Source organism: Crinia signifera, chromosome 1 (genome assembly GCF_055691185.1).
Source record: "Crinia signifera chromosome 1, ASM5569118v1, whole genome shotgun sequence".
In the NCBI taxonomy this organism is placed as follows: Eukaryota; Metazoa; Chordata; class Amphibia; order Anura; family Myobatrachidae; genus Crinia; species Crinia signifera.
In genome coordinates, this window is record NC_139217.1 from 343,482,142 (window position 1) to 343,507,758 (window position 25,617).

The window sequence follows — 25,617 nt, forward strand, 5'->3', positions numbered from 1 at the left end:
ACCCCTGGTCTTACCTACTATCCCGCCCCTTTCCTAATCTAGACCCGCCCTTGAACAAACTTCTCTCTCATATCTTGACAGCAGCGAAGTCACTAATAGCCAAATATTGGAAGTCCCCCTGCGCCCCGCCCCTCCCCGCCTTAATTAACTATGTTTGGTTTGTGGCACACATGGAAAAAATAACATACTACCTGCACGACTGCCCCCATAAATTCGATAAAATCTGGAGCCCATGGTTCACTTGGATATCAGATAACCCCCCACCCCCTCTCGCCCCTTAAGGAGTTCCAGGTTCATCCCCTCTAGCTGGAGTTTTGCTTCCCCAAATTAGACACCCCGCGGACACGCGGGTATCTCACCGGTCTCCGACTACAGTGAGAACACTCGCTACTCTCCTCTTAAATGTTACACACATCCCCCCCCCCCCCCCCCCATGTTATGCCTATGTTCGGTTAATTACTGTTTTTCTATTTGTAAAACTTCGTAAAATGTAAGGAGACTCATGCCCGTATTGTTTCTTTTCTTCTCGCCAGACTCACCTGCCGTTTGCTCTTCCAATTTATATTATTTTGATGTCTATGTGATTCTGTACTTCTCTCTCCTTGTCAAAATAAAGACTTTAAAAAAAAAAAAATTCTAGTTACGCCACTGAAGGAAGCAATTGGGATTTCTGTGCTTTACCAGTGGCCTTGCATCCTGGGTACTTACTAAGGTCAGATGCAGTGAAACACCACCTATAGTATACCAGAGAAGCTGTGCTGTGTCTTTACCCGCAAATTAGTTTTAAACACCTACAGTATAATGTCACAGATAAAGCATAACTGCACTTTGCATGAGAAAAAGCCATGGCTGCTGCATCATAGCACTTTATATGAGAGAGAAAGAGATGTAGTTTTACTAGCTGCTAACAGATGGCAGTGTTTCAGAGACACACAAATTCACACCAGACATCAGTTCCCATCTCCTACAAGTATAAATGTCTTTATTTGGAAATGTATGAAGATAGAATAACCTTCAGCCAGTGAGAACATTGTAATATTTGCAGGTTAAGTATATGAGTGTCCACATTTTATGTGAGGTAGTGACCTTTATAACCAGTGGGATTACAGCTGTACTTGCCCGCCCCTCACTGCCCGATTTTACCTCAGATCTACGCACCTTACAGGACTGTAAACAAAGGTGCACAAGTCAGGCAGTACCGTAAGTGCAGCATATAGCCACATTTTCCCGTGGTCGCAGTTTAGTTGTCCCTAATTGAATTGCCCCATCGCAGCTGGGTCTTGTAAGGAATAAGGCGCCCCCAGCGGGAGAAATTTGAGTCCTCTATTAATGTTTTTACATCCAGATTGTTCATTTCACAATGATGGGGCTTATAGCTAAGCAATGGCTATCTATATTTTACATTGCATTTCCCTCAGGATGGAGAGCTACAGGCAGCGTTCTTGTCACAGTGCAATACAGATTAACAACTGAAGACTCCACAAATCCAATCTGATGATGAAGAAGCACTGCAGTGAGATAAATGAAGGCATGTCCTATAACTGGGAGAAAGCGGATTGTTTTCTTAATCACAGTGACCCAGCTTTTAATTTGGATTTTCAAGTAAACTCACGCCATTGATTAACAGTACAGAGTTCTATTTATGATGACATGATTATTATTAATGTCCAAATCTCTGGTCATTTAGGGTAAGTGAAGAGGAACCAGATCTGTACTGATGCAGTGATGAAAAAGATGTAAGCTCCACTTTCCCCTCATTAGCGTGGAAGGCCTGATGAATAAGCATTTCATGTAGGGGAAGGGACAGAGAGGAATGATAATTATTTCCTTAAGCATTGATGCTGCAGGGAATAACAGTTTCATGTTTTGTTCTTTTTTTACTTTTTATGTTCTCACACATGAGGAAGAAAACAAGGCCACAATATTGCACTATAATTAATTATGGTTGAATACTTTATCAATAAATAGACATTGTTTCATTCATTTGCTGTCAGATTGTGAGGTTAAGTGAATTCACTAAATTCTTATTCTAGTAATATTCCTTAAACATATTTAAGTGGGCCTGTCTGCAAACTTGGAAGCTGTGTATTTGTGCATACCTGATAACTGTGAAGGTGCCCATACACTTATCCGATTTGGGCCAATTTCACCTGATCCCGGGTCGAGAAATCGGCCCAAATCGATGTGTTTGACACCCCATCGGACCCAATGAGTGGTCCAGTGCGCATCGGGTCGGACCCTATAGATTGAACCTGCTCTGCTACAGGTTTTATCTTACGGATCTGACCCATCAGCGGCACATTGTGGGTGTTTTTAACACCCACGATGTGTGGGGTCGATCAGTAGGTGTGTGCCAGCGGTGAAGCCACGCCGCTAATTGGCTGAGAGAGCCTGTCTTAATTTTCTTTTACAAATTCTGCATCCACTGTCCTCAGTATCTGCTCAGCACTTCACAGACACTGCAAACTGCCTGTCCCGCCGCTGCCCCCACACCCCCTGAGGCGCTCAGCACAGCCCGGGCCCCAGGTTTTTTTTTTTTTATTCTCCTGCCCCCACAGCTCCCTGAGAAGTATTACATGGGATAAAGCGCGTTAAGTGCCAAATCGTTAGTGATCGCTCCCAGGGAGCTCAGGGGAGATTCGGTCCAACTTATTGGTAGCAAATCTGCAAAAATCCCAATCTGCCTGGGTGCGACCTCTTAGACTGCAGTCAAATTTATCTCAATGTGTCCACAGTTTAAGCCGCAATGGGGAGGTGAACAAGCATTTTTGGGGCATTGTATGGACAATGGAGGGGTGTCCATACCAATAAGGGGGGACACACTGGCTCCACAACGTCACAAGCAGCTGCTGCGACTCATGGGGACTGCTGGTAATATGCAAGCACTTAATGAATATTTTGCCATTGCATTGCGGGGCAGGACCCAGCATGCTGGCCTTCCTTGCCCTGTACTAGGCAGCTTCATGCATGTTATCATCACAGGTTGTAGTTTTGCAAGTCCTTGCCAAATGACAGCCCTTACTGAATCAGACCCATTGTTTGAAGCAATGATGACTGTTTTTTTTCACAGAAAACTTTGAGAACGGTGTCATCGCTGTTTAATAAAAAGATGTTTAACCACAGGTGACTGGGATGTATCAATGACAAAACTGGTGGTAAACCCTCCACAAATGTCCATTATCAAAGGTTTACCACAAAATGCATATGAATTCCATATGGTTTTTTTGTGATATTTGTTGTGAACCTTCGGCACTGCAGTCACCATAGAATTCAAGGGGGCTTTGGTGTGCCAGTAAGCAGCGTGCTCTGGAAATCATTGCCTTCAGCACAAAGGGCCTGATTCACACGCTGATCGCATGGCTGCATTTTCACAGCACAGGCGATTTATTAAACGACACGCGCAGCGTACGCCGTCTTTGCAAATGCAGCCGTCTTTTCACCCTGTGGCCATTTGGGGCCATCCAAGCGCTTTCTGGCCATTCCCTGGCCCTTGGGATGGAGGGCCGCTGATGTCATCATCAGCCTCCTGGCTTACTCCATGCTACGAACAGAGGGTAAAAACCATTTGATGGTGAGCGATTGTGAAAGGTATTTCCCTTGTGCATGGCTGCGAACGCATGGTCTGAGGGAAGTGTGTTTACCTGATCGCTGGGCTCTGAAAACTCGCAGCCTAGCGATCAGATCTGAATCGGGCACAAAGCCTCTGGTTCCCTCTCCAGCCCTGACATCTTCACACACGCAGGCCTGACCTGCATGCACAATAGGAATCTCAGTGCATATGCCTGAAAGTCAGAACTTTGCATCAGAAGAGCTGTAGCAGAATATATGGATTCAAGCATACTGGTATTATTAGACATGACACAACTGACCCAAACAATTGTACAAGAAGGGACCAGACCATAGGGCAAGCACTGAATAAACCGAGACCCTGCACAAAGAAGGTTAGAGACGGAGAGAAAGAAACATCAATGCTGTGTTATAGGCCTGGAGGCTGCTGGGAGGAACGGATCACAAAATGAAATGGTTTCTGTCTGTAACATTATTTGGAACTTGTTGGGATCTGATTACATATTTCCACCTCAGTACTTAACATTTATGCCCTTTCAAGTCTGTATTCCGTAGCCCTGCACCATTGTGGAACATAATGTCTGTGTGTGCGTGTTCATGTGATAGGGAATATAGATTGTAAGCTCCACTGGGTCAGGGACTGATGTGAATGTTCAAATATTATCTTTAATGTGCTGCGGAATATCCGAATATGTATGCGCTATATAAGAAACTGTGGTACTTATTTCCTAGCACGGCGCCTGCAAACAAGATTGTATCCATCGGGTCCAAAAAAATCGATTCGATCGCATCGCATGCAACCAATTCGCATGCGATGCGATTGACGCGATTTTTACATTGGCCCCTAATGTTAAATGGCCCCCAGACCCCAATTTTTATTGTTTCTCAACCCTGATGGGTTAAATGCCCCCCCATTGTTAACGCGACCCCACGATCAATGCCAACCCGAAGCGTGGCGAGCCGGCTATACGCGTCCTCCGACCTTTTCATACCCCCACTATCCACGTCGGCGTGATGTTGATTTTATATAGTGTGGCAAGCGTAGCGAGCCACCGAGCCCGAAGCGTGGGGAGCGGACGCACATTACTTCACAGGTATTACACGGCCCCTCGCAGGGCTCGCTGCGCTCGTCACGCTTCGGGCTTGCTGCGCTCGCCACACTATATAAAATCGCTTCGGGTTGGCGTTCATCCTGGGGTGGCGTTAACAATGGGGGGGGGGGGGCATTTGTCATGTCAAATACCCATAAGGGTGGCTATACAATGAAAAATCTGGTCCATTGGCCCTTTTAACATTGTTCCCTATGTAAAATCGCGTCCATCGCATTGGTCGCATCGCATGCCTTAACTTAAGGCATGCGATGGACGCGATTTTTTTAATTGTCGGGGGAAAGGCTAAAAATAGCCCTGAAATCGCGTCGGTCGCGTCCATCGCATACCTTAAGTTAAGGTATGCGATCACCTGCGACGGGCGCTGTGCTAGGAAATAAGTACCGAAACTATAAATAAAGAATAATAAATAACAGGCCAGCACCAATACAGACAAAACATGCAGCTATCCTACCTCTATATCAGTCTGTTAATACCCTGTTTTTTAATTATTATCATTTTGCAACAGAATATGCTGCGCTATATAAAAACTAAATAAATATGCACTGTATAGGAGCAATCACAGAAAACCAAGGTTCTGACTGAAGCAAAATCCTGGCTGTGCTTTTCGTTCTGAAACCTTGGTGATGAAATCTCTGTAATATTAGCGTTCTTCTTAAAACGATTTTATATTGTTTAAACTGAATTCTATCTCTGTTCCTGATTTAACATGTGCACGTTTTTATCTAATAGACTTCACTGCATCTTGTATTTGCTCCTTGTGCATTGTAGTTAGGAGAAAGGCATGCTGGGGATTGTGCCAGGAACAGAGGAGGTGTACTGCATGCTCAGGCATAAATATTTGTAGTGCCAGCAGCTGGTCCTGAGTGGGCGTATCACAGAGACAGCCTTCTCGCTGACTGGAATATTTTGTCAATACCACACTATTTAGCAAAGCAAACTTTCAAATGACAACAAAATTATGTTATTTGAGGTTGGATTATATGTCCGCTGTTTTCATTTAATAAGTAATCTTTCTAATTGCAATACATTGTTATGTATGTTTATTCAAGCTTTATACCGCATTTCCAAATGCACTAAGCCCCACATGTTGGAGCTCTGTTGTGGAGGGTAACGCCATAGCTGGCGTTACCCTATTGAAGTATATGAGCTTCTCTCTGCAGCGCTGGTTAAGAAAACCAAAGCAAATCCCTCCCAGCATGCCCTGCAGCTGCAGACTTCACTCTGCATGAGCAGATGACTCCCAGGTCACAGACCCCGAAGTCCAGTGACAGACGAGCATTGAAAAGGTCAAGGCCAGGGACAAGGGATGGGGAGAGGTCAGTCGCACAGGATTAATAAAATCAATCAATTGGGAGGACCCTCAGTGCAGTTAATATGGATGTTTCCAATTATAAATTCTAGAGGGTGTGCTACCACTGGACATGAAAGAGAGTTCAATCAAGAGGAAAAAAGAAGAATGTCTTCTATGTGGTGCACCTCAGAGGACAAAGATTTTAATATAAAATTTTACCTTTATTAGACTTTATATAGAGGCGAAATATTGACATACAGTGAAACATATAACACAGACAGTGTGATAAAAAGGATAAGAAATTGATCCTCACTCAGTGTGGCCCAATTCCCATATGATCCCCTATCTGGTTACATATGATGTCACTTTGCAAATAAACAATGCCGACAGGCAGTCGACAATTTATGATGTATGAGTGCTTTACATTCACTCAACGGCCTGTTGGGAGTTTGATAAGTGTGCATATGGCTTGAGTTGCCTGCTACTTTAAAAACCGTTTTATTCAACTGGATGGTAGGTATTTTAGATGCGCCCTGGTACAACAGTGTCATGGCACATCAGGGGTTCAATGACCCGTCCCAATGTTATAATAGCCAGTGAGCAAACAATCATACATCACTGAGGGCTGAGAGCCTTCCAAGCGGGTGGTAACTGGTGAGAACTGCCACTTCTCCACCAGTGCCACACTGCTTGTTTAGATGCACGGGTATTAGGTAGCAGCTGTGCTGTACAGAGCTCGGCGGGGCGGCGGCGTGTCTGATACAACGCCGTACGTCTCTCCTTCTGCTCTGAATTTAACAAGCTGAGGTGCAGACGTCACATACCGCGCGGCTTGGAGCGAGAGAGAGAGCCCAGTGAGGACTGGCGTTCGCTCAATACCAATTTAAGCTAGACACAAATCAAAAAGTATCAATGGGGAGGGGAAGAGGGAGTCACAAACTGAGCATTGAAAAGGTCCTATTGGAAGAGCTGTCCAGTGCAGTATTAGTCGCATATATTAGTGCATATGTCATTAATAGCAATGTTTTGCTGCACGGTGGGATGCACCTCCAAGGTTTAGTCTCGCCTCTCACTGGGCGAGATGTACTAAAGAAAAAAATGGGTTTTTACTGCATTTTTCAAATGTACTAAAGCCCCTTCCAATGGGGCTTCGCTGTGGAGGGTTATGCCAGCTAGAGCTAGATCTCCATAGAAGCTTATGGGCTCCTCTGTGCAGTGCTGCTCTGTGAGGGAACTGGCACAGACCCCTCCTAGCATGCCTCGTGGCTGTCAGCGTCTCTGCGCATGCGCAGAGGGACTTGCATTCCAGGTAAGAAACCCTGAAGTTCAGACAGCCGCAGGTATTGCAAATTGCAGTTCTTATCGGTACATATGGGATGAACATCATATGAAGGGTGGGGGGATGTACCGCCGGTGCTTGGTACATCTCTTTAAATCATCACACTCAGGTTCTGTGGCTGATTTGATTAAATATTTTACTCATAGTATGGTAAACCTACGTCATTCTTCTAAATAGACCAAATTCTCCCAAGCAAACATAAGTTCTGCAAATGTTTAATTATGGCTATCTACATGACCCATTCCAGGAGGGACAAAATGCTATTTTCCTGGACTTCCCACATAATATAGAACTGGCATCATCTGTGGCAAGACACCTTTCTTATTAATGAACTAGTTCAACAATAGATTGTAAGCTCCACTGGGGCAGGTACCGATATGAATGTTCAAATATCCTCTGTAAAGCGATGCGGAATATGTATGCGCTATATAAGAAACTGTTAATAAATAAATAAACAAACACAGCAATTGCTGAAACCTCTGTGTCAGGCCCTGTTTTAACCTTGACAAAAGGATTCAGTTAGATCTGATGCTTTGAAGTAACAGAACACTTCTTGCTAGATAGAGACATGAAAGGAAAAGAAAAAAAAATCATACATTAAGGGAAAATTCCAGGAAAGGGACATTTTTTCCCTCCCGGAATGGGTCATGTTGGTTTAATGCATATTTAATAAATATCTCAATTAGATTTTCCAAAGTCAATGAGACTTTATTTTATTTTCTTGTCGAAGGAAATACATTTGTGTACTGGATTGGACAGTCATGTGTTCTGTATGTAAAACAGCTTTTCAGTTACCGGCCTGTAATAAGCTTAGTCTTTGTACATCTCACACAGATTCTTCTATTGATTTTTTTTGTAAGTGTAAATGCAAAGATAACTAGTAATTGTAGCTCTTATAAAGCACTATACCCAAGAATATGTTGGTTCATTTATGAGTTTTCCTAGAAATCCAGCTAGGTAAGATTATCTGTCCAATCTTTCTGGTTGGAGCAAAGATCTGGACACGTATGGTAGAAAATGACAATCAACCATTTGCTCCAAAAAAGATGACAAATGTGTAAAAACGGTCATTGAGATAAATTGGTTAATTCAAATGGATTTGTCTGTTTTCCAGCGTTTCAAAATGTTCAATTGTTAGAGTGGGTATCCAATCCATTTGGTTGTTGCTATTAATAAGTAAGTCCAAATTCTGGCCCTCCAGCTGTTGTGAAACTATAAGTCCCTTCATGCCTTGCTGCAGTTTTGCTATTGGGAATGCAAAAACTATGGCAAGGCAGGCTGGGGTGTGTAGTTTCACAACAGCTGGAGGGCCATAGGTTGGAAATGCCTGGCCTACACACTAGAGTGATTACATTTGATGTGTCCAATTTCTCATGGCAAACCATTGGATTTTGTATGGCCCAATTTGTGCCGGTTCCCATGACCTGACATATTGGGAGAATGCAGTAGCAGTAAAGGTAATAGTTTTAAATTGGACGTGTCATGATATTAGAATCTACTATAAGACATGTTTGACTGGACATCTTATCTCTCCTAACCTCATACCTCCCAACTTCTGTGTTGACGCCGCGCGAGCGCCCGAAAAGGGGGTGGGGCGTATGCAAATGAGGGTGTGGCTTATGCTAATTAGCCGCAACCTCATTTTCATACGAGAATAGACGCTGTGCGCATGCGCACAGCGTCTATTCTATTAGATTGGGGGGTCTCCCAACTGCCACCCCCCGCAGCGGGACAATGCCTGCCGGGGGTGGGACAGCGGGACAGGACCCGAAAATCGGGACTGTCCTGCTGTAATCACGACAGTTGGGAGGTATGAAACCTTTTCTTAGCTATTTTGAAGTAATAAAACTCTGTCTCCTCTACTTTGTTTCCGGATGCCATTGGTACAAGGAAAATCTGCCATCTATGGTTGTGGATTTTTAAATTTGTTCTTCATCTATGGAAAAAAAAACCTTGCACCTATTAAACACTGGAAATAACCTTTCAACGTATCTCCCTCCAAAGGCACAGCTCTACATTATCATAATCCTCTCTGGCAGCAGATAGGCTATTTAAACATAACATCTTTCTCTTTCAATGGTCCTGGTGACACAGCTCAACACTGGGATGTAGGAGGGTCCGAAGGAGCCAGGCACCTATCCTAAAGTTTTAGAGGGTAGGCTCCTCCCCTACTGCATCCCTGGACTCTTCAGTTCGTGTTAGGTGCCCACTGGAGTGGGTGCTATTCTAAAGGGCTGCAGGAGCAGCCGAAGAATTAGAGTAGTTAGGGGATTTTTATTATTTTATTAACTTTTACCCTAGCTAGGTAGGCACAGTGTGAGGATTCTCATAGTGAATCCTCACACTGCTTGCGCAGCAGGAGCTGACAGAAGCGCGTCCTGTCAGCTCACTGTGCACAGGGGAGACACTGTCTGGTCTCCCTGTGCAGCGCTTATAGCCTTTCCTAAAAGGCTGCCTGGGCTCCGGAGTACCCTGAAACCGGCTCCATGTTTAGGTGGGGATCATGGGGGACAGGCGCTCCGTGATGGCGGCGGCCATTTTATGCGGAGCTTACACGCTGAGCTCCTAGATGAGAGGACAGCAGCGTTGTGACAGGCATGTTCCAAGTGATCCCCATTTGAGGGGGAGACACTGGAACTAGGAAATCCTACCTAAGGAGCGGCTTGCTGGGGGTGGTTGGCGCCAAAAGGTCACGGACCCCGCAGCAGCAGGGACCTGTGGTCTCTTCCTTCACTCTGACTTTGGCGCCTTTCAGAACGCTTGCAGCGGAGCTGAGCTGGCTTACTGATCCTGGCAGAGTGACTTGGATTTCCTGGGCATCGCTTCCCCGCAGTTGAAACCAACAGACAGATAAGTGACTGGGTGCATTGCTCTGTATAAACGCTTGTACATTGTTTGCACTGTGTATACTGATAGATATACATTTATCACTTGCATCATGTTTGAGCATCAGGCTGTGGTTTTGGGGGAGGGAGCCCTTAGTGCACTGAGCGCGTGCAATGTTTGCACACAAAAGTTTGTCCCTGAGCAGATGGCCAAGGGGGGCTTATGTATTACTTGCGCTGATGTGAGACCCATGGGCAGTGATCCCCATAGGGCAGAGCAGATGGAACCTGCGTGGGCCAGGGCCCTAGGCAGGTCAGTAAACGCTTTGGTGCAGCTTTTGGACAGGCAGAGTGATGGGCTGGTAGAATCACAGAGACCTATGCCATCATCTCAGCAGTCGTCTGGCTCCTTGCCTCTTACCCAGGCAGATCCTGCACTGATCCAGGTGATGCAGGATACTGCAAAAGGGATTAACAGGTTCAGTGAAATGCTGGACAAAATGGATGATGTGGCAGGGACCCCTAGAAGGTCTTATGCTTTAACTACTGTGGTAGATGAAGAGGAAGGAGAGTATACTGACATCCCCTGGGATCAGGGTGATGATTTGGAAGAGAACTCTGCTGCTGGTATAGAGGATCTCATTGTAGCTGTGAAGCAGGCTTTAAAGCTGACTGTGGAGGATAAGACTCCTGTTAAAGGTGTTTTTAAGCGACAGCGGAAGGAGGCTGTTACTTTTCCTTCAGATGAGGGGTTACAGGAATTGTTAGAAGGGGCTTGGAAAACTCCTGATAAGAGGCTTCAGATGCCTAAACGATTCCTTAGTCTGTACCCCATGCCAGAGTCTCATGCGGAGCTCTGGGAAAAGGTCCCAGTTGTGGACGCTTCAGTGGCACGTTTGTCCAAGGCTACTGTATTACCAGTACAAGGCGGTGCAGCTTTTAAAGATTCTGTGGATAAAAAGCTGGAGGGAAACCTCAAAGCTATCTTTGAAGGGGTGGGGTTTACCTTACGACCCCTTATTGCTTCAGCCTGGGTTTCTAAGGCCATGATAGAGTGGGCTGGTGAATTATGCACCATGCTGCAGGCTGACCCTGGTGCATTACTGCTTGCAGAAAAGATTAAGGCAGCGGCAGAATATGCAGTTGAAGCAGAGGAGGAAGCTATTAAAATGGCAACCAGAGTGTCCACAGTCTCCATTAATGCCAGGAGAGTGCTTTGGCTTAAAGCCTGGGAAGCAGACAATGAGTCCAAGAAGGCTCTGGAAACATTAGCCTTCAAAGGAAAGGTACTCTTTGGTACCGAATTAGAGGAGATTATAAAACAGGCCACAGGCGGCAAAAGTACATTCCTGCCGGCCTCCTCAGCAAAGCAGACGTCCAGATTTTCTGCTTTTAAGCCGTCCTTTCGGCCCTCCCCTAGAGGTGGTGCGTCCTTTCGAGGACAGTCTTTCAGGGGAAGGTTTCAGTCCTCTAGAGGCAAGACACAAAAGTCAAAATTTGGCTCTTTTCACAAGAAGCCTGCCAATAAAGGAGAGGACAAACCCTCTGCATGACTGTCAGGGGCTTCGCCCGACAGTGACAAAAGTGGGCGGGCGTCTCACACTCTTCAGGGACGCTTGGGCTTCTCTAGGCCAGGATGCCTGGGTGTTAGATATTATAACACAGGGTTACAAAATCCCTTTCAGAGGGCCACCTCCGAAGAGGTTCATTCCCACATCCTTACCAAAGGAGGCACGGCTGCGTACAGCTCTTGTGAAAGCAGCGCACTCCCTTTTGGAAAAAGGGGTGGTTACACTAGTCCCCAAGACAGAGTGGAAGAAAGGCTTTTACTCCACGCTGTTCCTGGTGCCCAAACCAGACGGGTCTTTCAGACCAATACTAAATTTGAAGTCTCTAAATGTTCATTTATGGGTAGACCATTTCAAAATGGAGTCCCTACGGTCAGTACTCCTGAGTCTGGACCAGGGAGAATTTTTGGCGTCCATGGATGTCCAGGACGCATATCTGCACGTCCCTATACACCCGGAGCATCAGACCTTGTTGAGGTTTGCCATAGGAGACCTGCATTTACAATTCCGGGCGTTACCCTTTGGGCTAGCAACCGCGCCAAGGGTATTCACAAAGATAATGTCAGTGATGGCGGCGGTGCTGAGGCTCAGGGGAATCACAGTAATACCCTATTTGGACGATCTCCTGTTCAAAGCGGAGTCAGCAGCCATGCTGCAGAGTCACTTGGCAGAGGCCATCAGTTTTTTGCAGGCTCACGGCTGGATTTTAAATTTGCAAAAATCTCAGTTGGTACCGTCACAAAGACTCCAATTCTTGGGAGTCATACTGGACACCCATCTTCATCGGGTTTTCCTCCCGGAGATAAAGGCCAGGGATCTGGTCACCCTAGTCCAGGAGATTCTCAGGGCTCAGAGCATTTCAGTATGGAGGTGCCTCAAGCTCCTGGGGAAAATGGTGGCGTCATTCGAGACGCTTCAATTTGCCAGGTTCCACTCTCGGAGGTTTCAATGGAACATTTTGTCAGCCTGGTCAGGAAACACTTTGACCATGAAATCCGAGATGATAGTGCTGTCTTCGGACACTCAGGAATCCTTGAAATGGTGGACAGAAGTAGATTCCCTTCAGTGGGGTCGGTCATTACAGACCTGGGACTGGTTGGTAGTAACTACCGACGCCAGTCTCAGGGGCTGGGGGGCAGTAGTCCTGGATCTCAGGCTTCAGGGCCTGTGGACGGCAGAGGAATCAGCGTTACCAATCAACATCTTGGAGCTGAGAGCGGTCTGGAAAGTGATTTCCTTGGCGGGAGACAGGTTACAGAACCTCCCTTTGAGGATTCAGACCGACAATGCCACAGCTGTGGCGTATCTGAATCACCAGGGAGGTACACGCAGCAAATTGGCCATGTGGGAGGTGTCCAGAATCTTCCTATGGGCGGAACAGAATGTTCCAGCTGTATCGGCTATATTCATTCCAGGAATAGAGAACATAGAAGCCGACTTCCTGAGCAGGGAGGAGCTCAAGGAAGGGGAATGGAGCTTACACCCTCAGGTGTTTCACCAGATCACTTCGATGTGGGGAATCCCGGATGTGGACCTGATGGCATCCAGGGTCAACCGTCAAGTGCCCAGGTTCTATGCCAGAACGAGGGATCCACTAGCGGAGGCAGTGGATGCCATGACTATTCACTGACAGGGAGATCTCCTTTATGCATTCCCACCAGTACCAATGTTACCGAGACTTCTGAAGAAAATACAGGGGCAGAAGGTTCCAGTGATCTTAGTGGCCCCAGATTGGCCAAGGAGGTCCTGGTACTCGAGGCTTCAGAGGTTGTCTGTGGACTCATGGCGTCTACCTCTGAGACCAGACCTTTTAAGACAAGGCCCATTCAATCACCTGGATTCCGATCGATTGATTTTGACGGCCTGGCTATTGAAACCACCATTTTGAAAAGGAAAGGGTTTTCTGAGGCAGTAGTACAGACGATGATAAAAGCCAGAAAAGCTGTATCTTCGGCAAATTATTATAGAGTCTGGAAGACTTACATTCGATGGTGTGAGAGAAGAAAGGCTCATACATCTCATTTTAAGCTATCAAGAATGATGGAATTTTTACAAGATGGTTTTTCATCGGGGCTAAGCCTTCAGTCACTGAAGGTGCAGATTTCGGCCTTGTCCATCTATTTCCAGAAAAAGATAGCCATTTTGCCGGAAATTCAAACCTTTTTACAAGGAGTATCCAGGTTGAAACCTCCATACAAGCAACCAGTAGCACCTTGGGATCTATCACTGGTTTTGGAATGCCTTCAGAAGGCACCATTTGAACCTTTAAGGTCGGCTGACTTTAAGTTTCTCACGTGGAAGCTAGTGTTTTTGTTAGCAGTAGCATCTGCTAAAAGAGTTTCAGAGTTGGGAGCCTTGTCATGTAAATCTCCCTTCTTAATTTTTCATGATGACAGGGCTGTTTTGAGAACAGTGCCTCAGTTTTTACCGAAGGTGGTATCTACCTTCCATTTAAATCAGGAGATAGTTCTACCTGTGTTTCAACCCCCAGAGGGTTCTAAGAAAAGGGACAAGTTGAGAACTTTGGATGTTGTGCGTGCTTTACGCATATATGTGGACAGAATGAAGAGTGTCAGGAAAACTGACACATTGTTGGTATTGTATGACGTACACAAAATTGGTTGGCCTGCATCTAAGCAGACTATTGCTAGGTGGTTGCGGTCTGTGATAGCCTTTGCATACACCAAGGTGGGTAGACCGGTACCGGCCAAAATAAATGCGCATACCACCAGGTCAGTCGCCACCTCTTGGGCGGTTCGACATGGGGCCACAGCTGAGCAGGTTTGCAGAGCTGCCACTTGGTCATCTGTTCACACATTTGCCAAATTCTATAGATTCCATGAGTTCGCGTCGGAGGACGCATCATTCGGGCGAGCAGTGCTGAGAGCTGCAGACCTGAGCGTACCCTCCCAAAGGACCGGCTCTGGAACGTCCCAGTGTTGAGCTGTGTCACCAGGACCATTGAAAGAGAAAAAGGGATTTTTGTAAGAACTTACCGTTCGAATCCCTTTCTCTGATATGGTCCTGGTGACACAGCGATCCCTCCCTTACGCTCAGTAAGTATGCCAGAAGTTTCATGATGTTCATGTTAAAATGGTTAAAAGTTAACAGTTTCTGTTATAAAATGTGCATATAATATGTGCAGGCGTTTGTACTGAGTTAATGTATTCCAGTGGCTTTGAAAGATGAACTGAAGAGTCCAGGGATGCAGTAGGGGAGGAGCCTACCCTCTAAAACTTTAGGATAGGTGCCTGGCTCCTTCGGACCCTCCTACATCCCAGTGTTGAGCTGTGTCACCAGGACCATATCAGAGAAAGGGATTCGAACGGTAAGTTCTTACAAAAATCCCTTTATCCTTCTGTGGGTGAATTTGATCTTCCCTATGAAATATTCCCAGCGTTAAATCATTTTTATATTTCTGCTGCATTGGGAAGTTATGCTGCACACAGGATGATTTATCTACTGACCCGGATTTTTTTTCCTTTCATGTCTCTCTCTCTATCTAGCAAGGAGTGTTCTGTTACTTCAAAGCTTCAGATCTAACTGAATCCTTTTGTCAAGGTTAAAAAGACAGGGCCTGACGCAGAGGTGTCAGCAATTGCTACCCAATTTGCGTTCACTTCTAAAAAAAAAAACTGTAACAAAACAAAAACACTTATTTCCTATTTGTTCTCCTATTTTAAACAATTTGTATGTACATCAAATGCACCAATAAAACGTAAAAAAAAAAAATGATGTATTACACTACAAACAACTCCCTCTTTTTTGTACAATGAACAAAGTTTTAATTACCAGGAACACAAAATAATGGGATACATACGTATAACCGGTAGTGGGGATAACGCCGGTCAGAACGCCAACACTGGGAATCCTAATAGGGGTCAGGTAAGTAAACTTCTTACCAGGGGCGAAACTAGATATTCTTAGGCCTCATAGCAAAAGTTTGTAGGGCCCCCTATTTAGCAAGTGATGGTGATAAATCAGCCTTCAGCTCTGGACCCCATAGCAGCTGCACCTATGGTAGTTACACCCTGTCTTCCTACCTCTATCCTAACCCCCATCCTGACCCAATCCCTCTTCACTAGTGCCTTACCCTAACCCTCCAGTGCTGGCATCCTAACTGATGTCTAGATTCCGGTGTTGGTGTCTGGCGGTAGTCGGGATGCTGGCACAGGTATTACGAACAATGGCATATTGACCATCGGGATGCTGAATGCATCCCAAAATAAAATCAGGTGACAATAACAATCACAGAACAGCCACACTGGAGCAAATGCGTGCCGTCCGTCACGACCCAGGCCTTATTTCTGGTGACCATTCTGATCTACTGTACTATTTGCACCTGCATCTTGTTCCCTGGTTCTTTGTGATTGCAGTTGTGTTAACGTCACTCAGATTATGTTAAAACGCCCCTATTCAATCTATCTAGGGGTAAGTAACAGAATTATGACACTCCTTATGGATATTGTGCAGTTCACACACCTATTGTTCTTGTCATGGGTAGAGTAAATACATTTAGATTTTGGCTATGCACCCCCTCGACCCCTTGTACTATTGCTGGACCAATTGTTATGCTGTAAAAAGACCCTTTGCAAAGCGTACAGTGTATGCACATGACCAGTCCAAAAATATTGATCGGTTGGTAGATCAGATTGCCATTGTCCATACGATGCAATAGTTTCTCAGTCAATCTGACCCCATTGGGCAGAGTAGGCCTTGCCGTGGCCTTCATGCAGACATCTCCCTGTTCCTCCAACCCAGGGGAGGAATTCAGATCTCCAGATATCTGCAGGGTCCGTAGACAAAGCCCCTGTCAGTCTGCACTGCGCTACTAAGACCTTCATTTGAGATCCATTTACACACATTGCAGAATAAATGCTGGTGTCTACATTGATCTATTGGCTCATTCGCAACTTAGCATACGTATCATTACATTAGTGTCTTTGGTACTTGAATGTGAATGAGAAAGCACAATTGTTATCGACCTCAATGACCTTTAAGACGTTATACAATAGTTTATGTATGTACATGCAGGGAATTGTATTTATTATTAGGTAATAAGCACCTTATCTCTTGGAACAGCATCCAGAAGTAGGAGCTGCAGACTTAGCAATACATATAGGATATAGGAGATTGCAGCAGCTATAGGACCAATGGCACATTGGGAGCTCTATCTGTCAGAATGACCAAATGAGTGCAGGGCAAAATATTGAGTGACAGTCACCCAGGCTGCGCATAGGTAGCTTCATAGCTCGTACATGCCTAAATAAACCACCACAATAAATGTACAGGTCGAGTATCCCTTATCCAAATATCTGTTATCCAAATTATTCCGAAAACCATACATTACAGAAAGTGAAGAAAAAAAAGTTGTTGCTAAAAGCCTACTGGGGACACATGTAACAGCACTACTGGGAACATGATATGTAACTGGCACTACTGGGGACATCTGTAACAGCACTACTGGGAACATGATATGTAACTGGCACTACTGGGGACATCTGTAACAGCACTACTGGGGATATTATATGTAACTGGCACTACTGGGGACATCTGTAACAGCACTACTGGGAACATGATATGTAACTGGCACTACTGGGGACATCTGTAACAGCACTACTGGGGACATGATATGTAACTGGCACTAAATATGTACAAGAAAATGATTGCTTGGCATTCAAATTCAGTACCTGAAATAGTACACAAACTTTGTTTCATGTTTTGAAACCTTGTTTCATTTATTATTATTTATTAACAGTTTCTTATATAGCGCACACATATTCCGCAGCGCTTTACAGAGAATATTTAAACATTCACATCAGCCCCTGCCCCAGAGGAGCTTACAATCTATATTCCCTACCACATGCACACACAGACATTCTTGGGTTAATTTTTTTTGTTGGGAGTTAACCTACCAGTATATTTTTGGAATGTGGGAGGAAACCGGAGTACCCGGAGGAAACCCACGAAAGTACAGGGAGAATATACAAACTCCGCACAGTTAGAGCCATGGTGGGAATGGAACCCATGACCTCAGCGCTGTGAGGCAGTAATGCTAACCATTGTACCATCCGTACTGCTGCCCCATACAGAAATAAAATATATATGTGTGTGTATTTCATGTGTTTGATGTGCTTATACAACATAAATGCAAGAAATCTCAAGATACCGAATACAAAATACGGAATAATCCATTATCCAAAATTCTTCTGGTCCCGAGCATTTTGGATAAGGGATACTCAACCTGTATTAATGTAAAAATAAATGACTGATTAGTTATTTGCATTCTTAATATTTCACTTTTCTTTCCTTCTGTAAATGTCAATTTATTTTTAGCAATATAATATCAGGATCCTATATATTGAAAGGCTAACGCTGCTCCTTACCTCTATTGGAGTTTCAAGTGTTTTGCGCTCTGTTCAAAGGAGCAAAAGCCTCCTGCGCTTACATCACTGTTATGATATATATTTGACAGGCTGGTAACTAGATTGAATATAATGCATTGAACAGCATAAGGGCCTCCACTTGGAATCATTTATCATTCCTGTCCCCTTTGTAAGATATATTAGCTTAATTTTGACTGTCACAAGGAGCAGTATATACCAAGCAATGGTGGTACAGTACATCCCGCCGCCCATCGCAATGACACTCATTGCATATGTATTAACATATGTGATGAACAACGATCTCTGCAGGTCCCTGGACTTCCACATCTCTGACTCAGGAGTCCCTCTGCGCAGGTGCAGAGATGCCAGCGGATACAGGGCATTCTGTGTCGGATCCCTCACAGAGCAGAGCTGCAGAGAGAAGCCCATAGGTTTATATGGGGGGATGCGCACAGGACCGCTCATCGCATCGGACCATGCAATCTGGTCACTTTTCATCCGATTTCTCTCCGGAATCGGATGAAAAGTTATCAAATCGCAGTGGCATTGTCCAAGCAAGTGTATGGGCACTTTTAGGCTACTAAGCACGTCAGTCACAGAGCAGGGTTGGGAGATAGAGCTAATTGGACCCCTTGGAAATTATATTCTTGGGCACATCCATTTGCTTGGAAATAAAGCTATGGAAAAAAGATAAAATGTGGAAGAGAAGCTCACGAATATGCAAATAGAAATAAACAAGTAGTAATGGACTAGTCTGATGAGAAGGGGATTCTTGCTCTAGAGTTGTTGTACAAGCTATAATGAAGAAGTTGGATGCCGTCTTAAACTTGCAGTAGAGGTTTATATCTCTGAGAACCAAAAAAAAATCACCCGGCCCAGCGTTTTTTTGCAGGGTTGGGGACAACTCTCCACAGTAGGAGACTCTGGAAAGTGGTTCACTCGGTTGGGGCCAGCGGTGATGCAAAGTCAAACACACTAGAAGATTTTTAGCTCAAAATATCTAAAAACAGTAAAACTGAGCTAGGTCGAATTCAAAATCGACTAGTGTGTATGGGCCTTTACACACTATTCTGGGGGCTGGAGGAGCCACTTGATTTTCCTGAGCCCCGTGGGCTGATCCGGGAGAGTAGGCAACTATGATTTATAGTTGGGAAGATTGTTTGCTAGCTTAGACACATACTTGCAACATAAATCAGACATGCAACACATGCAGACATCTATATATTCAGACAAAACCTGAAATCAATATTTCTCTAAGGCAGTCAATAAATGAATAAATAAATTATTTAGTAGGCCCATAGAACAAAGTATCAATGTTTTAGGTCTCTTTTTTTTCCAGATAGGAGGGAGGCAAGGACAGGCAAACAATCTGGATTTTCTGTAGAGTTGTTGAATATTGCCTATTTCCAAATAGACGCAGGTTTTAAAGCCAGTCATCAGTTATGTACTGTATAGAACTTATCCTCTCTGCAGACACATTAAACAGGCCTTCAAGTCATGCCTAGTCATGAGTGCATTTACTAACGCTGTGTTGTTTTATTCACATCACTATGCGTATAATGCAGTGTCACAGTCGCACACAATATAGGCATGCTGCAGATCATTTTAATCAGCATTGTTATCCGCTTTCTGCAAATCATCCCAAAAAAAAGTCACCTAACTGCGACTCCATCAGACTGCGGACGGGATGTATGAACAAACCTGGTTTTGGGGTTTTCATCACATTTAGATATGTACTAAAGCCCCTTTGGTGGGTCTCAGCATGGGGGGGGAACATGCATGCACGGTCTTTCTTGCTAGATTGCGGGGTTATCAGTGGCGTAGCTTCCGTACGCTGCTTGGGGGAGCAAGCGCCAGTGGGGCGCTGCCGGTGCTCATCAGGGCAGACAGTCTTCCAGCGCCTGCTGAGAGCCGCCCGTGCTGCTGCATTCCAGGTCCGGCACCGCTGATATCCTCCTGACTCCATCTCCTGCAGTTCTAATGAAAAATTACATGACAAAATGTCTGCCCCCATACAGCAGACTGTTTTTTAGGAATTTTAGAGGAGACAGCGGTCTCCTCTGGCATCCTTAAAAACTGTCTGCTATTAGGGGGGAGCTATTTTGTTTTTTTCATTAGAACTGCAGGAGACGGAGCCAGGAGGATATCTGCAGTGCCGGACCAGGAATGCGGCGGAGGGGTAAGGGGGTGCTTAACTTTACTTGGGCGGGCAGGTGGGGGGCAGGAATGTCAATATCGGTGGGGGGAGCGCAAAAATGTTAGTTACGCCACTTGGGGTTATGCTTAAGAGTAAGCAACACCCCGCTCAGCACACAACGTGGGTGCATTGCTTGTGTGCCATGATATGTGTTGAGCGATCTGTGCTTAGCACGTCGCTCAGCACGGAGGCCGGTGTCACCGGGGCTTTATTCTCTGAGTACCCAGTATTTCTTCAGTCCACTGCAGTTTCTTTGGTGCACAAGTTGGGGCCCTTATGCTGACATCCCATAGATTGGTCCCTGTCACTATTAATTTAAACATTTCTCCTTGAGCAAATTGTTATTGCTCTTGTTAAAATAATTGGACCCCTTGGAAATTATATTCTTGGGCACATCCACCTGCAGTGCACAGGCTTTTGTCCATTAGAGAGCGATTGTGCCTTTACGAGTGAACCAGAATAACCCCCACAGTCACAGCCAGTCTTCTCTGGTGAGAGAACATTGGCGATGACCAGATTTATACTGCATGCAGTATACAGGTATATATAGTCAGGAGATAGCATTGACTGACTAGATTTAGACCGGGGGGGGGGGGGGGGGGGCATACACAAAGCAATCTGTGCTTCATTTCTAAGTGATCTAATCAGATCACTTAGAACCCTGCCCTCAGGGGTGTGCGAGCGCAGACATTGCCGGGGTGGAGGGTGCAGACGCGGCTAGCAGCAGTGAGCGGTCACTGCCTGCAGGAGTGTGTGTCTGCTGTCGGCAGGTGTGTGGTGAGGCTCTTTTTAGTGTCACCCCACTGAACCTGCCTAGTGATGCCACTGTTGCTGAGTATGTGAGGAGAGACAGCTCCCCCTTGTGGGTGAGCAGGGTAGTCAGGTTCTGCGTTGCAGATAAAATAATAAAATCAGTGCTCAAAGGAAGTGCCGGTATGCCATACCAGTGTATACCAGCCCACTTCAAGCACTGTTTCTCTGTAATGTACAAGATATTAATTTCTAGATTTATTTAGCCTTTTTCTACATTGTGCTATACTCCTATCTACCAAAATCAGTGATGTGTGCTGAGCGATCTGTCACAGCCAGTGTTTTGGCGAAGGACTAGATTTATACTGCATCTAAATCTAGTCAGACGATTGCGACACGCATTGCCATCACTGGGGGTATACAAATGGAGAGATTTCTAAGCAATCTCTCCGAGATTATATCGCACTGAAAATTTTTCAAAGTGCCGGTATTGCGGAAAAAGCTTTTATTGTGGTTTTGTTTAGTGCTAATCTGGCTTTCTCCATAGAGAAAAAAGCTGGTTATCAGGGAACCGCTATCCTATTTGCTTATCTCCAATAATTAGCGGGATTTTCACTGCTATCGGAGATCTCACTTCACCTAGTCTGAGTAGGTGATACATTTTAAAAATAATATATTTTTTAAATTAAAAGTGTGTTTTTGGGGTCAGAACCATTTGGACAGCACCCCTAATTTAATATCCAGCCACTAAAAAATATTCTACATTAAAATAGCTAAATGCGTGTTTTTTTTTTTTTTTTCGTTTGATTATATGTTTAAAATGTTTTATGTATTTTAAAAGTGGATGTTTTTTTACATTTTGTAGTCTATTGTTGATTTTGTTTTTTTACTGGTCCTCCAGAGCTACCAATAGTTAATGTTTTCCAGGTCTCCTCACAGAATCACAAGTGAAATAATTATCTCTACCTGTGGATCTTTTAAAATGTGACAGTGAGTAATGAGTGCACCTGTGCAGCAGCTAGGTTGTCTGGAAAATGTGAACTGTTGGTAGCTCTCGAGGACTGGAGTTGGCTACCACTGGTTATACATCTGGCATGTTAATAATCTGGCATGTGAACTTTGTATTCTTTACAATGAAGAGCCTATATCAACATTAATTATAACAAGATTTTATAACAAGATTACGTAAGCATGTTTCCATTTGTATGTTTAGGGGGTTTAGGGCTTGTAGATGAACTGAAATAAAATGTCAGTTTTTTGTTTGTTTTATTCCCAACAGATCTAGACGGCCTGCGTTCTTCTTCAGGATGACTTCTCCTCTGTGTATAGCAGTAAAACCAGTAATGACCCATTGCTACGTCCTGTACAAAACCAGACCCCGGAAATCCGTATGGTCACATGTGTTTCTATGCTCTTCTAGATGTCAGCGCCAGACCCTCCGTAGCTACTAAAACATTGCTTAGATGTCTAAAGAGAACAGGCAGGATCATGTTGTCTTGTTCACCAATTCATCCATATTAACCCGCATGGTGTGGGCCCCTCCTAGAACTTCCAGTCCTTGTTGCATTGCATCGTCTTATAATTCAGACAGCAGCTGGATAAAAATGTCTCTAGAGTGGTTGACTGACTGGACCTGTTTGCTGAAAGGACTCCGAGATCTGATTGCTGGCTGCATCCAAGCTGTGCGTGACTGCAATACCCTTGCACTTACCTCCGTAATCTGTCTTCTATTGTTGTTTGCATGGTATTGTTATAGAGTTGGTAAGGACCAACCCCGTTCTCCCTTTGCCACTGTTAATTTACTCATCCAGAGTTCAGATGCCAAAGGCTTGCAGAATGGGTTTGCTTACTGCCACTCGCGTGAGTGCGTACGCTGTACCCATAACGATGTACTGAACCAAAAACTCTATCATAATCTGCAGGAATATGCAAAAAGGTACTCCTGGTCCGGCATGGGCAGAATTCACAAAGGCATCCGTGAACAAGGTCGTTATCTAAATGACAGGCCATCTATACAAAAGCCAGAGGTTTTCTTTCTTCCTGATTTACCCACTATGCCATATTTTACACGGGATGCCCAAAAGCATGACGTTGAACTGCTAGAACAGAACTTTGCCACCATTCTTGGTGAGTTTGAAGTCCTCTACAAGGCCTTTTCAAACTGCAACTTGCCCCAAGGGTGGAAAGTAAACAGTACTCCAACTGGGGAGTGGTTCACATTTTATTTGGTCAACCAAGGTGTGTGCATTCCTGCCAATTGCAAGAAATGCCCACGGACGTATCGTTTGCTTGGAAGCCTCCGTACCTTCATTGGCAACAACGTGTTTGGGAATGCTTGTATATCTGTTCTTACTCCGGGAACAGTCATCACAGAGCACTATGGGCCCACTAATATCAGGATAAGATGCCATCTGGGTATGTATTATCTAACAATCTTAGTATATTTAATTTGGTGTGTACAGTTTCAATGATTATTGGAACAATATTTTGCTCTTTGCTGATTTATGCTCTTAAATCTGGGGTGAGTTCTAATATGAAAAGCATTTGGTCATACTTATTTGCTCTTCAGTGTTCTGATGAATGGTCTGTAAATTGCAGATAGATTATCAGGTAAGGTAAACACATAAAGGGGCTGAGAGATATTGGGGTGGATTTATTAAGCCTGGTGATGTGGTAGTGCCTGGTACTTTATCACTGGCCAATCAGCTGTCAACTTACAGTCTGGGTTAGAAAAAATGACAGTTAGGAGCTGATCGGCTGGTGCATTATCACTGGCCACTTTATCACTTTCACAGGCTTAAAAAATCTGCCCCAAAGTACCAACCAATAAGTTCCTAACTGCCACCATGTTACAGGCTGCATTTTGAAAATTGGCAGGAGCTGGTTGCTAGTTTATATCTCTACACGTTATCATTTTCCAAATGTTTACTACAAAATGAAACAAACTGAGAATTAATTCTCATTATAAAAAAATGATTAGTGCAAGGGTTACATGAATGCTGATTACGTATTTTTACATTAGCAATGAAGGCAGAAGTGTGAGTAGAATCTTATTGTTATGTATAATGTAATGTGGAGCATGACCTTCATTCAATTACAAGGTGGTATATTTACTAATCATTAGTTCCATTTACAGTGGTTACATCCTGAGGATTTACTAAATGTCATACCAGCCAGGCTAAGGTGGGGTACATTAGGCAATATATTGAACCATTTGTCCTTTTGAGGCAAAATATAAAGCTTATATGGCATAGTGTGTATGCGCCATTACGCTTTCACTTGCGTCATCAGCATGGTTGTCCCATCTAATGTGCTGCATGTCTGATAATAACAGCATGCAGGTGAATGTGGGATGGAAGGATCTATGACATGGTCATACACCAGGTTGTGGCCCACTGATGTGTCCTTCCACTAGGCGTCGAGTCGGCTGGAAAACACATTGTTCTTAGAATAGAACAGAACATCTGAGCTTAATTTATGTGTTTACTATTACAAGTATTCAAACCCCACATTTGCCAAGTGTCGGCCAATGAAAACCATTGGTCAGGTCCGCCAATAAAAAAAAGAGGTGGCTGTAACAAGTGAAATAGATCAAAAAGTATGCTGTTTGAGCTGTCTGGCCAATAAGATTTGAGGACTCCCAATACACTTATGGGGTTGTAAATATACATAGAATAAAGAGGCAGATAACATGTATAATTCTCTATACTTTTTTTTATTATTATTGCATCAGTTTATTATTTTATTTATTATTAAGCACTATTATCTAATAGTTATTAAAGAGGCAAGATTAGTTAATTTTGTATTTAAAAAAAAAACTATTTCCCATTAAAGATTTATTGTTTTTTTTTCACACAGGAACTTGGATACAGAAAAAAATGATGAGATATTGTTTATTATTTTCTGTCCATACAAATAGTGCCCGTATCATAAAATAATAAATACATCCTCCATTATTAAAACCATTGTTTAAAAGTTATGCCTCTGGCATGCCGGCATTTGGAATGCCAGTAGTCGAAATCCTAGCACTGGTCAGAGGACTGGTGCTGAAACTCTGACACTGATCATAATGACAGTGCTGGAATCCTGACTGTCGGTATCTGTGGCATAAGTATGTGGGGGGGGTTTGATTAGGCTGCCGCTGTCTGGGATTTTGGACCCTTTATCTTTTCATGTTCCCTAATGTGTCCCCATGTAGGATCAGAGTTGAACGTAGCTAACTTTGTTTTATCAATAGTTATATAGTCCAAAGTTATGCTGCCTTCAATTTTATATAGTATAGTGTTCATTCTAGCACCCGCTATCTTTGAAAACCCATGGAGTTCCTTCTCCCTGCCTGGGGTGTCTCTGTCTGCAGTGGTGTTTCTAGCACAGGTTTGATTTGCATATCAGTGCTGATATACACTGTGCTAGAAGAACTACAGTAGACAGCGACACCCCAGGCAGGGAACAGGAACTACATACAGATAATGGTAGATGCTCAATTAGTTCAGTAGCATTTCCCAGGTGCATGAGGGAGGGGTTAAATACTGGGTAAGTAAAACAAGACATTTTTTCCCTCAGCACACTGAGCAATGCTAGT

At 44.2% G+C, this 25,617-nt stretch overlaps 1 protein-coding gene across 3 annotated transcripts in view; it reads left to right on the forward strand.

Moving 5' to 3' along the window:
• Positions 1 to 25,617, forward strand: part of ASPHD2 (aspartate beta-hydroxylase domain containing 2) — a 45,736-nt gene that overhangs the window by 5,634 nt on the left and 14,485 nt on the right. For 2 of the 3 annotated variants that reach the window (XM_083146555.1, XM_083146563.1), the window contains exon 2: positions 22,315 to 23,450. In XM_083146555.1, coding sequence (XP_083002681.1) covers positions 22,499 to 23,450 — 952 coding nt within the window. In that variant the 5' untranslated portion in view covers positions 22,315 to 22,498. The remainder of the gene's footprint in view (positions 1 to 22,314; positions 23,451 to 25,617) is intronic. The other variant, XM_083146573.1, reaches the window with a different exon arrangement.